This window comes from Propithecus coquereli, unplaced genomic scaffold (assembly GCF_000956105.1).
Source record: "Propithecus coquereli isolate 6110/MARCELLA unplaced genomic scaffold, Pcoq_1.0 Scaffold43, whole genome shotgun sequence".
Lineage (NCBI taxonomy): Eukaryota > Metazoa > Chordata > Mammalia > Primates > Indriidae > Propithecus > Propithecus coquereli.
In genome coordinates, this window is record NW_012150063.1 from 247,032 (window position 1) to 261,345 (window position 14,314).

Genomic DNA, 14,314 nt, shown 5'->3' on the forward strand with positions numbered 1-14,314 from the left:
AGATGAAACTGTTTTATTTCTGAGAGAAAAATAACTTCTTATTGGTACCATATACCCAGGCCCCATGCTGTGTAATATAGGGCCTTTGTTAATGTTGATTATTTTAAGAAAACACTGGCCTTTTTCAGTTTAAGTGATGAAGAAAATACATAATAAGGAGTCATTTGACTTAGAGAAAGAGCAACTATAGTGCTCTAAGCAGGATACATTTTTTCACATGATGTAGCCACTCATATTTTAAAATAGGTTTTTCTTTTTAGTGGTAATCTTAATAATCTTACCCACTTGAGTTGTATTATATTTTGTTACGCAACACAGGTTGTTTTCCTATTTAGTGATTATTTTTTTAAAACATTTAAATTTATTTAAAAATGGATAAAAAGATTGTCATTTTGGTGGCAAACACTTGTGAATGCCTTCCTTTATATGAATGTCTTTGTTCTAAGTTTTCTATTTTCCTCAAACAAAACCAGATAATTCTATAGAGCCATCTCAGATCACCATAATTTGGAGAAATGTTTATCGTAATGTAGGCGAATTGCATGTTTAATAGATGATACCATTTTTTAAAAAAAAAATCCTATTTGCAGCATGAAGAATGTTAAATAGAAACATTTCTATATGTGAGATCAAGAAATAGTTTTAAATGGAAAACCTTTGGATCTAATTATGAAAATACATGATTAAGACAAGTCAATATGAATTCTCTTGTCATGGTGTAGTCTTTACAATTTAAAGCAATTATAAGAAAGTTAGTAGGAAATTGCTTGAGGAGTGGTTATTAGCGGGCAACCTCCCTCAACTCCCTTCAACTGTTCCTTTTGCCATTCCCTATCTTGATACTCAAAAATCATGAAAATTGCCCTTGGATAAAGAAATTCTCTTTAAAAAAATAACTATGTTATAATTAAGGACTACTTATTTCAGGAAAGTACAAAGCCTGATCCATTACTAGCAGTCTTCCAAGCCATTCCAACAATTTAATTTGCTGATGGCATGGATTTCTTGAGATTTATATAACATTGAATAGCAAGTGTTCCAAGATTTAACCCCTCATTAAACAAAAATTTTTTAACCAACATTTCATTTTTGGCATCCTATTGGATGTGAAGTACGGCATTTTAAAGAATGTGTGAATGTGTATGAATGTCTTTGAGAACAAAGACCCATACTGAAATTACAAAGTGATTAAAATACAGTTTAGTAACTCAAACTGGAATTTGGCTGGGATTCATGAGGGATTACTATTCTCCCTGTACTTTAACAGTGAGCTTTTTAATGAAGTGTAGGTGCTCACACTCTGCCAGTGATGAATAGACTCACAGCATGAGGAAAACGAGGAAAGAATATTATCTCAAATGTTTACATAGGATGCTAAATAAAAACTACTACGGTAAAAAGTTCAATGCTTTACATAGATAGTAAACTATGCATATTATTTTATTTGTAACCCCATATGTTAAGAAGGGACACTGTTAACAATCACTTAAAAAGCAACAACCAATAAACCAATATTTAACTTGGTATTTTAAATTAATAATTAAAAATCAAATGAAACAGCATCTAAAGTAACTAAGTAATAACAAAATCCATTAATTCAAGCTCTGCTTATTGGAAATATGATAATTCAATATGGACTAACCTAAAATGTACCTGTAGAGATAGAATACAGGTGTAAGTTAGTGAAGTACTAAATAAGATTTCAGGGAGCCCCTAAACTTATTTTTAAGAACTTCAGAACTAATTCTCCATATGCAAAAACTGACTAACTACAAATTTAAGTTCATTCATACATGACATTATTTGAAGCAATGTATTTGTATTTCATTAGCAAAATTCATGTCAGTAAAATATTTTTGAAGCATTTTATTTTCTAGATATTTCATTAGTTTGAAATAGTCATTCCAGTGATTAGTCTGAATTTCTATAGAAACCTAAGCATTTAATGAAGACACTCTTCAGAAAATAAGGCAATTTTTCTATAATCTGCTTATGAATAGAAAAGAAATCTTTGGTTTTTAGTTAAAGTGGTAGGAAGGATTTTGCAAAAAGAAATACTAAAGAACCAAAGCAATTAAAAAGTTCTTAATAAGCAATGGGAAACTCCAAACCCCATCAAGGTCAGTAGAGTACCTAAGGCACCTCAGGTTCAGATAAGACAATCATCTTGCTTAGAGTTCTAGTAATCTATGTACATGATTTTTACCATCTGGAGAATGTGAAGCTGAAAAGGTAATGTCCAACAATGATTATTGTGAATAAGAGAAAATCATAAGAGTTGGTAAATGGGAGAGACACTGGAGATCATCTGTCCTACCTCCCATATTTATAATAATATGAGGAAACTGAGGCCCAGTCAAGAAAACAGAGGTGACACCAGTTTGTCTTTCCAGATTCCTAATCCATTTCTCTTAGGGTAGGACAAATTCTAGATTTTAACTTTCATTGGCTAGTAAACCAAGTGTAAAGGATTTCAGAGATGTGAATTTGGAAAAAAAAAAAACAAAAAAAAAAACAACCCATCAAATCCCCATAGGCAAGTTGGAAATGTATAATACTTTACTGTCTTAATTCCTTTTTTACCATGTGTTGGACAATTTAGCGCATATTTTAATTGATTTATACAATTCTTTTCAATTCTACCTAAAAATAACAGACCAAAATTAAACAAGTTACATAAGATTCTATTTGAGCATACATAAGGCCATGATACTTAATGTGAACCACCATTTCTTGGGATAAAGACATCCAGTGTCCAATTCAGAGAGAAAACTTCTGAATAGTTAGTTATCCACTAGACTCTCTCCACTCTTCAATGGGGAAGATGATGCTTATATTTTCTAAAAATCTCTACAAAGCTTACATACAACAAGACAGTACATCCTAGATTTGTGACTGATATGAGCATTTAAGGCTGTCATTTTCAAGTATAAAAGTTTAGTGTTCCATTACCCAGTCTGTGCAGTAGACATAGCTATAAGCTCAAGTCATGGAAATTAACAGAAGAAGCCCACCAAAGATATAAAGAAATCATAATTTAGGAAACAGCAAGTTTAAACATAGGAAAGACTAGAAAAAAAATTATGGATTAGATTATGTTTCTCTAAACTGTGTTAGGTTGTTCATACGGAAGCTCTAACACTATTGTCTGTTGCATGGCATTTGGAATATGGCAAATCCACACCAGACCAAACAAAGAAGCTGAATTAGGTAATAGAACTAGTAAGTAAGATGGTTCACCTCTAACACAGTTCTTTGGCCTATTCCCCCCAGAGAAGATTAGAAATGGCTCCAGTATACCAGATAAGCTTCACAGATGAATGTGAAAATTTGTCTCCAACTATTTTTTTTTTTAAGCTGAGCCTTAAAGCTAGGGACCAACACGCACTGCTTGTGAATAAAATAAATCAACATTACTTCTTGCTTGATGTACAATTTTGAAATGTAATATGGCTGGAGAAAATTGCCATCCGAAGCCAATATTTTGTTTAAGTTACACTCTAGGTGTGTACATAAGTTGTAGTTCTAGAACTTCTGCTATGGTTCCAACATCTATATCTGAAAAGTGGAAGCAGCTGCTCTGTTATACATTCCACGTAACATGCTTGGATTCTAGGTCTTTTCTCTTTAACACAATTTAAGAAAGTTTCTTGTGGTTTGATCAGCATACACATTTCTAATTTCATTTGATAATACACAGCCATGTGGGAATTAAAAAAAAAAAAATACCAGCTAATTCAGAGAGCTAAATTGAACCCAGGATTATGGCAAAATCTGACCCAAAATTTTAATTTGTAATTTTAGCATGTATCTCATGCAGATTGGGGAGCATCAAACTAAATCTACAATTGCCAGAAGCCTTGTTACAGTTTAATGCACATTAACCAAAATGTGTACATTTTTTAGTGTTCATGATAAATGCAGTTATGACCTTATTACACTTTTGGCATTCTTTAAGAAAGCACATTAAGCTTTAATATAGAAATATTTAGGTTACACTTGTGCTCAAGTAATAATAAAACATTTGTTCTTTCTTGATCTCATACATTCTCTCCTCAGGTATGGCCCATCTCCTGTACGCTTGGAGCGACCTTTGGCTATGTGGCTGGCCTTGTTACTTCACCACTCTGGATATACTGGAATAGAAAGCAACTTACGTACAAGAACAATTAATTGGAGCAAAGGGAGAAGATATTTCTTTGTGCAGATTCCATATGGGCTGTGCAGAAATGTATGTGGTCAAAGGCAAGCAGCTCCATTTACAGCACTGTTTTTTATGTAGTTACATGATGTGATTGTAGCTTTTTAAACTATGAAACCCCTGAGAGATTGTACCTTCTAGTTGAAATAAAGTATTTATAATAGATTGTGGCTTCAGATGCTGTTTACTGCTTCTTAGACCTTTAAGAAACATTCTTAATGAACTTTACGGAATTCTGAGGACAGGTTTGTTTTTTTTCTTTCAAGTTTTAAACTGCTTCATTATCTATAAGAGGTCTGGGTATAGCTGTAGCATTTCCTATGCTTTCTGAGAGAAATGGACAGTTTCCTTGGCCACTGAAGATGTTTCTCACGTAATCAAACAACAGTTTATACATCTTGATCCTATTCTTTTTTTTACTGTGTGTTTCTTTGGAGTTAAAATGGCTATGATAGCCTCATCAAAAACAGTCTTCAATCCCTTCTGGGTTAAAGCTGAGCATTCCACATAGCAGCATGCTCCTATCTGGGAGGGAGAAAAAAAATCACAAATATAAAATCCTTTTTATACAATCAGTATGATACAAACACATCATTATAAGGAAAATTATGAAATACAGCTATGCAAAAAGAATAGTCATCATCCATATTCATAATCCCCCAGATACAGCCAACTATTTAAATACTAGTGATGTCCTTCTAGACTTTCCATGAAAAATTCTTTCATTCATCAAATATTTATTGGGTATCTACTATATGTCAAGCACTGTTCAGGTGCTGAGGGTACATCAAGGAACTGAACAGAAGAGCCAAGTCCCTGCTACGTGGCACTTAGAGTTGCTTACGTGACACTGGGGCAGAGGCACAAGAAGGGAATATAGAGCAGATGGCGGCAAATGCTATGGGGAGAAAACAGAGGGAGCAGGGGAGTGCTGAGGACAGTGGTGGTGGTCGGGGAAGGCTTCTCAGTGGAGAAGTTTGAGCAATGAGGGATGCCTAGGGGAAGAGCTCCAGGCAGACGGGGCGACAAGACGCAAAGACCCTGATGCAGAAGCATACATGGAGCATTCAAGGAACAGTATCACACTGAGAAAAAGTGACATGTGAGCCGAGACCGGAAAGGAGTGAAAGAATGAATAACGTTCACACAGGGAAGAACATTCCAGGTAGAGAGAGCAGCAAAAGTATAATACGAAGGTCCTGAGGTAGAACTTTGGGGGAACGGCAAGAAGGCCAGTGTGCCTGGAGTGAGGCCATGATATGGACTTCAGCCTTTACTCTGAGTGAGCTGGGGACCCCACTAGAGGATTCTTTCTGAGCAGAACACTGACCTGACTGGGCTGACGCTGTAAGACTTACGCTGGCTGCTATGCTCAAAACAGATTATCACGGAGCACAGACAGAAGCAGAAAGTTGAGTTGGAAGCTGTTCCAGTAATCTAGGCCAGAGATGAAGGAGGCCTGAACCAGGCGGAAGGAGGAGACCGTGAGAAAGAAGTGTCTGGACTCTCGATGTGTTCTGAAGGTAGAGCAATATGTTTTGCTGAAGGGTTGAGTGTATGGTGTGAGAGAAAGGGAGGACTGGCTTGGAGGGTAAAATTAGGAATTCTATTTTGAACATGTTAATTTTCAGACGCTTAGCCACCGAGATGGACTTGTTGAGTGAACAATGGGTAACCAAGTATAGAGTTTAGGGAATAAAGAGATTCAGGCTGGAGACAGAAATCTGGGAATCTTCACTTATAGCCTATTCAAGCCACAAGACTGAAAGTGGCTCATCTAGGTCTAAGGAGTGGGTGTGGCTATAGAAGAAAAGACACCCAGGAAGCTGAGTGCTGATTGCTGGGGCCTTGAACATTCAGAGACCAGGGAGATGAAGAGATGGAGGAGAGAGCTGGTTCAAGAAGGAACCAACTGTGCCAAATGCTGCTGATAGGTCTAGAAATGGGGTCATACTGTTTTGCAACTACTCTTTTTCTTAAACTACATAGTAGATAATAATATCTCAATAGATACTCTGGAGTATGAATTTTTAATAGATGCAGGATTTTTTTTTTGCCATTACAAACAATGCAGCATCTTTGTAGCTATCTAAGCCCATCCCTAATAATTTTCTTTTTTATTATAAATTGACAAATTATAATTTGTAAATATTTATGGGGTACAAAGTAATGTTATATATATGCACAATGTGGAATGATTAAATCAAGCTGATTAACATATCCATCGCTTCAGATACTTAGCATTTGTTTGTGGTAAGAACATTTCAAATTTACTCTTAGCAATTTTGAAATATGCAATCCACTATTATTAACTGTAGTCACCATGTTGTGCAATTATATCTCAAAAAACTTATTCCTCCCGTCTAACTGAAACTTTGTACACTTGGACCAACTTCCTAATAATTTGGTTAAGATAAATTCCTACATATGGAATTGCCTGATCAAGTGTCCATGATTTTAAGGCTTTTGCATATCACCAAGATTGCTTTGATTCAACGACCAGTAGTACAACAGAGTGCCTGTTTCCCTGCACCCTTGGAACATCAGGTATTATAATTAATTTCTCATTTTGTGCTAGTTTATCGGTGGAAACTGAACTTAACATTGGACTACTAACAAGTTTGAACATACTTCCTCCTCTTAAGGAAGTTCTTAGCCCATTTTTCTATTGGGATATAGGTCGTCTTCTGATTAATTCATATGCAAGGAGTTCCTGTATATTAAGGATGTTAACCGTCTTCCTGCCATACATGTCAAGTTGGTTATGTGACTTTTTACTTTATTTCTGGCACTTGATATAGTATTCAATTTTTATGTAGTTAAATCATCAATATTTTCATTTATGACTTTTACCTTTATGACACTTAGAAGTTCCTTCTCTCCCCAAGATTACAAAATTGAATACATGGAATTTTCTAAAGTGACTTGCTAGTGAAGCCATTTATCTTTTGCTTTAGGAAAAAGTGTCCTCCAGAAAGTTTTCTTGCTTTTTTTTTTGGCCTCCTGATAGTACATTTTAAAAGTCCTTATTAGATTCTGTTTCAGCAAAGTCCTAGTAAAGTCCCAACATTTAAAAAATAAAATCCAATAACGTTAGGGCTAAATGAAGAAAAAAGTAAACCTAGCTTTGGGGTGAGGAAGAATATATGTTAAAAGGTATGATGTGCATCACTGTTACACACGTTTTTAAAATGCTAATATTTTCTATTCTCTTTTCATAAAAAGATTGGAGGAAATTTCAACACATTTCTTTTCACACCTAGCCATAATTGTTTGGTTTTAACCACAAATTTAAACTGTCATCCTATGTTGCTCCACTACCTAACTCAATGAGTCTTAACTGAAGACAGAGCCTGATTTGGCACAGTATAAATGTTTAATTAAGAAGGGCTGAAAGTATCAGCACCTGTTTCTGATGCCTCTTTCTATATGTGACTTTTTTTGGAAAATACTGTTGGCTGTGAAGCACAAGTGTAAGAGCCAGGGCCCTGGAGTCAGGCTTTGGAATGAAACCCATCGCTGCCATTTACTGCCTGCGGGACCTTGGGAAAGTTACCTGACATCTCCAGGCCTCTTCTATATACCAGGGGAAATAGTCAGACCTCCCTACCAAGTCAGGGCAAGGATTAAACGAGCTAATGCACAAAAAGCACTCAGCACAGTGCGTGGCATACAGTAAATGCACAATAAATGTTAGCTTCTATTACCTTAGCTTCTTTTACACTTAGTTTTAAATTCTGAAAATGTTCCATTACCTCTTTTGCTAGTTTCTGTCCTTGCTCCACACATATAGGTTTTTCTTTCATATCATTCAGTCTTGCTAAAGTTTTGGGGTCATCTCGGAGATCAATCTAATTAAGAAAGGTCAATAATGTCCCATAATATTACAAGTCTTTAAAGATAAATCAAAACATGTAATCCCATTTAATCCCCACATACAAAAAAAAAGATTATACAAAAGAACTTAATTTTTAAAAACTAGTAATATAATTGTTTTCTTTTGGCACTATTTTTTCCAAAAATAGATAAAACTTACTAACCTGCAGCTGAGATTAAACACATGCAGCATTTGCTAAACCTTGGGACCATTTTTCTGAGAGCAACCCACCACAACAGACCACAGAGTTTATTCTTTTTTTTTTTCTCCCCCCACCCCCCAGAGTTTATTCTTAATGGGGAAAATCAAACCAGACTTACCTGAGTTCCTATTAATAAAAAGGGTACATTTGGTGCATATTCCTTAAGTTCTGGTACCCACTCCTCTTTGACATTTTGAAATGAGGCTGGATTGACCACAGAGAAGCATATAAGGAAGACATCGGTCATTGGGTAAGATAAAGGCCTCAGACGGTCATAGTCTTCCTAAGGAACAAAGAAAAACCTCAGAACATATTTATATTTACATTTCTATAGTGTTAATAATATGTACATCCGATTAAGTGGTCAAAGACGCAAATTCAGGAGCACTCCACAGACGGAATGTACAGCACTCCACAAAAAACAAGATAATTCCACTTGTTTTTATTCTTCCTTTTGAAGTTCTGAGCACCAGTGGGGAAAAAATAGGACAGTACTGTTAGCACCTACAATGCAAACTTTCAGAAAATACATTGTGATTACTAACACTGTCACGAGAAACATTTTTAACGGAAAAGTTTGCACAAAGAATTGAGTATAGCTAGATGTGGTCTAAGAATTAGAATTTATAATAACTAATATAAACTGAATGTTTGTTGGTCTATATGCTCTCTCATGAGCTCTCTCATGGATTACTTATTTAATCCTTGTAACAACTGTATGACAAAGTACCCTTGTCCCTGTTTTCCATTTGAGGAAACTGAGGCACAAAAGTTAACCTGCAGAAGGAAGATAGCCAGTAAGTAAAGGAGCTGGGATTCACACTCTGGCTGTTTCTACTCCAGAGCCTACGCTCTTAACCACTGTACAGCTTCACTGAGACCTTCAAGCTTGGCTTTCCCTGTTCATATAGTTTTCTTTAGTGTGTGTGTTTGTGTGTGTGTGTATAAAAATTTAAAGACAGAAACATACAGAGTAAAATCCACAAAAATCTCCCTTTTCTACCCAACTTTCATTCCCTTTCCCAAACATTTTCATGTGTATTCTTCCTGTATTTTATTCTTCTTGTATTTTCTATGCATGTATATACCTACAACTGTACGCATTCACACACATCTACATAAATGAAATCATGCAATACCTGTTATTCTGCACTTTCCTTGTTTTGGAGGTCTTTTGAAATCAGAATATGTTAGACTTCATATTATTTTAAACTGCTGCTTCATGTTCCACGGAACAGCTATACTCTGATGATTGTTTTAGCCTCTCTCTACCATAAAATGTGAACGTCCTGTTTTCCACAGACCATTTTATGTGACACAAAATTCTGCTTATTTACATTCTAGAGAGTGAGAAGAGTCAGGATTCCATTTTTGGCATGGTAGACTCTCATCTGGTTTCAAGGAAACTTTATTTTTAGCCTAGGCCACCTCCCCTCTTAAATGACCCACTTCACTACTAGAACTAAATGGATGTGGAACTAAGAGAATATTAAAAACCTCTGCCACTTGGAGTTTCAGCAGTAGTATTTCCCTCGTGGAACAATTTTCCTTTCACATCATCTGACATTTTTCTTAATATAACTTTCAAGTCAAGCATATTAATATCTCAAACTCTTGCCTTCGGTGGTTAACCCTTCTGTTTTTCTGTGATGCTTATAGGCACACCTATAATCTGGGCTGTGGACATTATAAGATTTCTCAAGTGTTGGCTATCACAGGACAAGAGGGGAAACACCATCCCCAATCTTCTGCACCTTTTATTTTTAAACTGGAGGCCTCTAAATGGTTTTGACAAAATCAGTGCTTTGGTGTTAAGAAATTAGTAATGAAGAAATCAAGCAGAGTGGGTATGAACCATGTTACAGCCCAGCCGGTTACTACAAGAAGACTACTATCAAAAATATAACATGTTTTTAAAAATCAGTTTGTGTCAAATAGTACAACTGGATGCATTAAAGATACTTTCTGTATTCTCCTGCCTATTTCAAACTGCAAGTCCATGAGAAAAAAAAAAGACCACATTTAATCTTGGCATCCAACCCACCAACTCTATGCTTCTGAGCAAACCTGCAGTTGGCATAGTCTGGGAATGGGGCGTTTTCGTTAAAAAATTACTCCTCATCCATATTTAGATATCCGGTTTTCACAGAAATAGAAATGAGGATACTATCCCATAGGATTATGAGGAATAAATGAAATAATGCAACTAAAGCACTAAGCATAGCACCTGGCACATAAAAGAACTCTTCCAGTGCTTCAGCATAAAGTTTTATCCTGTGGGAAACTGATTCTCCTAGCCCTCTGCAAACCCATGCAAGGTCCCATGTGTCCCACACCAGTCCTGGCTTTGTATTTCCTTCCAACCACAGAGAAGAAACTTCTTTGGTAAGAAATAAAATTCTCTACACTGGCATCAAAACAAATCAAACTAAAGTGGGCAGTATCATTTTCAGATTAATAAAAGAGAATGATATATTATTACTGTACAAATTAGTCATTTTGGAACTCTATATCCTTAAGACTAAAACGTAACAAAGGAAGATTTATATTTTTTAAGAAAGCCAAATTAGATATTTTAGTGAAAATTTTACTTTTCAAGCAAGTTTACCTCCTTAGGGAAACAGAATTGTGCACTTTCTGTAGGGGGAGATGACAAGAAATGAAAAGCAATTGAATGTTAGGTTCTCCAGAAATGCTTAATGATATTAATCCAAATATTCTACAGAACATAAATCTGCTGTAGAGATTCTTTTTATAACCACAGTGAAGCCTGACTTTCTTCAGAGACATGTGGGCACGAAGGAAGGCTATTAGACCAATCATTTCTAGATATTTGTTAAACCGCAGATTTTCTTAGAATAATTAAAATGTGAAGAACTGGAGTTATAAAAAACAAAACAAAACAAAGTGTGTTTAGAACACCTTGGAGAGAAATGTTGCTTTTTAAGTCTAAACTATCTAAATGAACTCCTTCTGTGTGTCATCTCTGGCTAAATAACTGGCAGTTATTAATAAGAATGAGACCTTTCTGCTTCCATTCAGCCTGAGTAATTAGAAGTCTAATAATAGACAGCAAATTTAAAAAATAAATTATCCCTTGTGCATACTGTACCCTGCATCATATAAAATGGTTTCTACCCATTGCACAGTATCTTGAGTGCATTAAATATAAAATGTTGGAAGTAGGAATAAATTCATGGAAGCGTGCAGAATCTTTCATCTCAAGCCATACATTTTAAATTTGAGAACACAGAGAACCTTAAATGTGGAGCAAATGCCCTTACTTTAAATGACCACTTATCAAAGTCAGAGCTTCTCACAGCCAACTCTCCAGTGTCCTCCTAATTAACAAACCAATTATATTATAGTTCTAATATAAAAAAGGTAGGTATTTAAACATTTCAGCGTGGTAACTGGAACATTCCCAGGGGTAGACAAAAGCATATTAAAGACACCTGTCTGACATCAAGACCATGAAAAAAATGGTGAGTTCAGTCAATAGGATGGTTGCACTGCTTAGTAAACTTCTTCTTACCAACTGGCCAGGTACCAGAGGTATCAATTTTCAAAAAGTATATTCTGGCAGCTTAGTGATTAGGCTTTCCATTATTGAAGAGTCCTTGATATATGAGGATAACAACCTTAACCCTTAAAAATATCAAACACTTAACACCTGAAAAGAATCCACATACAACAAGAAAATGAAGATATGTGCTCTGAGGGGAAACAAAAGATATTTTGATGCAACAGAGAAACGCAGCCAATGACCACCCATTGGAGATCCCTCTTCGCAGACAGCTCAGCCAGCGGAGCCCAAAAGTCTCTCTACGTCTGCACTATTCTCGTCCCCTTCAATATGGACCTGGGTGTTCCCTCCTACTTTAGTGATCTTTGTTGAAAATACATGTTTTTAGGATGTTTATGTCTATTTAAAATACATATCCAAAACATGTATTTTAAATAAAACCGCTCACACTGGACAGTTTAGCCTCCACCATGCTTTGTTGGCTGGTATGCTATCACACACTGGTCATTTAAAAGCAATCAGCAAAGATTTACTGAGACTATACTGCATGGAAGATGTTCTAAGGAGGCATATGCACAAATAAAAGACATCATTGTGCCCTCTGGAGCTTACAGTTCAGTTGGGAATTCAAGATGTAAACATATAAAAAGATAGTCATATATGAGAACGGGAGAAATAAAAGTGTAAGCTGGAGAAGGTGAATATATAAATGCTTGTTAATTAATCTAAGAAACATTACTAAGCACCTACTATGTGCCCTGGAAAGTGCTAAGTGCAATCATCAGGGATATGAAGGAAAGACAAGATTCAAATACTATCTAATTTTTAAAACATCTTATAAACATTTGCAAAGCTCTCATTAAATATCTATATGTTAAAAACAAGGCAACAAGCTTGAATGAGCAACAGTACCCACAATACACCTGTACAGACCTCAAAGCCATAGCCAAGAAGAAAAGAAGAAACTGCTGGCTGGTGTGGGAACATGCCCAAGGTTAGCACCCAAAAGGAAGAATTCTCACTGGTGGAGGGATACACACAAATGTGGAACAGTCTCTGCTTTTAAGAAGTTCATGTATGTTCATGTATGTGAAGTTCATATATGTGAACACAATATTACAAATCAGAATGCGGTAAATATCAAAAGTAGAAATCAGGGGACACTAAGAAAAGACTTCTCAGAAGAGGCATTTGAGTTGGTCCTTCCAGAATGGAGAAGATTTGAACATACACAACCTACTAGCAACGTGGTCTTGGTCTAGTCCCTTATTTTCTAGTTTCTCTGTCTGTAAAATGGGAGAATTCAGCGACAAATGCTTTGAAGACCATAAAGTAACTACAGGAATATATTACAACCCCAGACAATCCAGAATGTCTACTTTGATTTAGGAAATAGTCATTTATCAAAACCTCCAAGAGCTTTCCTCCATAATAACCTAGAATAAGAAAAAGTATGATAAATAAGCCCAAGCCTTCCAAAATCCAACACAGCTTCTGACTACTTTAAGAGATATATAAAGTGCATAACAATCAAGTAAGAATGACCCTGACAACTGGCAGCTTTGTGGCACATGAAGTAGCGACTCTCTGTCATTTCCAAGGCACACAGTAGTAACCCTGTCTGAAACATGTGTTTCTAGTGAGAAGCCCAAAATAGGCACCAGGCGTGGCTCCGGAAACCCTCCGTCCTCAAAGGGGCGATATTGAAGAGGATACACGGACAGAAGCTAGCTTCTGAAAATGAAAAGTGTTGTGTCATAAATCTAACATATACTATAAGCATTTCTACGCTAATTCTTGCTAATAGTAGTCTATGGAACCTCATTTCCTTTGTTCAGTCATTTTGCCACTTTTGAGTTCAATTTATATTTAACTTTGTGAAATGAAAATATCACATTTCACTACTTTAAAAATAGCACTACTACCTCCCAGTACTGTTAGATTAAAGAAAATCTGGGGAGGAGAAATAATTTTTTAGAAAGTGCTACAAATTCCTCAGAGGTAATTGTTTTTCAAAAACTTTTCAAACATTTGGTGTTTTCTTTTTTAATCTTCAGTTTGGTTGTGAAATGGTATTTATATGTCACTGGCCTGATTAGCTCTTAGTAAAAGAATTCTTGACATTGAAGGTTTAGCTTCTAACTTTCAGCAACTGTCACCTTCATATATTTTGATTTATAATAAGTCAGTCTCCTAATTAATTTACTAATTATTTAGGGGCCAGTGAACCAGATCTTGGGCTTCTTTTCCATTGCTACCTTCCTTTGGCCACTGGACTGGTCAGAACTCCTGTTTAGGTTAGCTGGAGGAAAAGAGGAGACAATTTACATCTGGTGGAGCAGAAAGACACCAGCTAGAGGACTGGCCTTGTCATTACCTAACTGTGTCATTATGAACCAGCACTTCCTCATCTCTAAAAGCAGGGAACTGAACTATAAGATCGTCCCGTCACATGGTGAAAAACACTAAAACTAACACTTTTTACCCTTGTGAAAAGCCCTAGTAACA

General features: G+C 35.9%; 2 protein-coding genes across 2 annotated transcripts in view; one reads left to right on the forward strand and one right to left on the reverse strand.

The window, feature by feature from the left end:
* PIGF (phosphatidylinositol glycan anchor biosynthesis, class F) overlaps positions 1 to 4,366 on the forward strand; it is a 36,933-nt gene extending 32,567 nt beyond the window's left edge. The window contains exon 6 of the mRNA XM_012653850.1: positions 4,060 to 4,366. Within this exon, the coding sequence (XP_012509304.1) occupies positions 4,060 to 4,173 (114 nt within the window). The 3' untranslated portion in view covers positions 4,174 to 4,366. The remainder of the gene's footprint in view (positions 1 to 4,059) is intronic.
* RHOQ (ras homolog family member Q) overlaps positions 2,537 to 14,314 on the reverse strand; it is a 39,791-nt gene continuing 28,013 nt past the window's right edge. The window contains exons 3-5 of the mRNA XM_012653848.1: positions 8,399 to 8,563; positions 7,957 to 8,052; positions 2,537 to 4,726 (exon numbers count right to left, since the gene is read on the reverse strand). Of these exons, the coding sequence (XP_012509302.1) occupies positions 4,571 to 4,726; positions 7,957 to 8,052; positions 8,399 to 8,563 (417 nt within the window). The 3' untranslated portion in view covers positions 2,537 to 4,570. The remainder of the gene's footprint in view (positions 4,727 to 7,956; positions 8,053 to 8,398; positions 8,564 to 14,314) is intronic.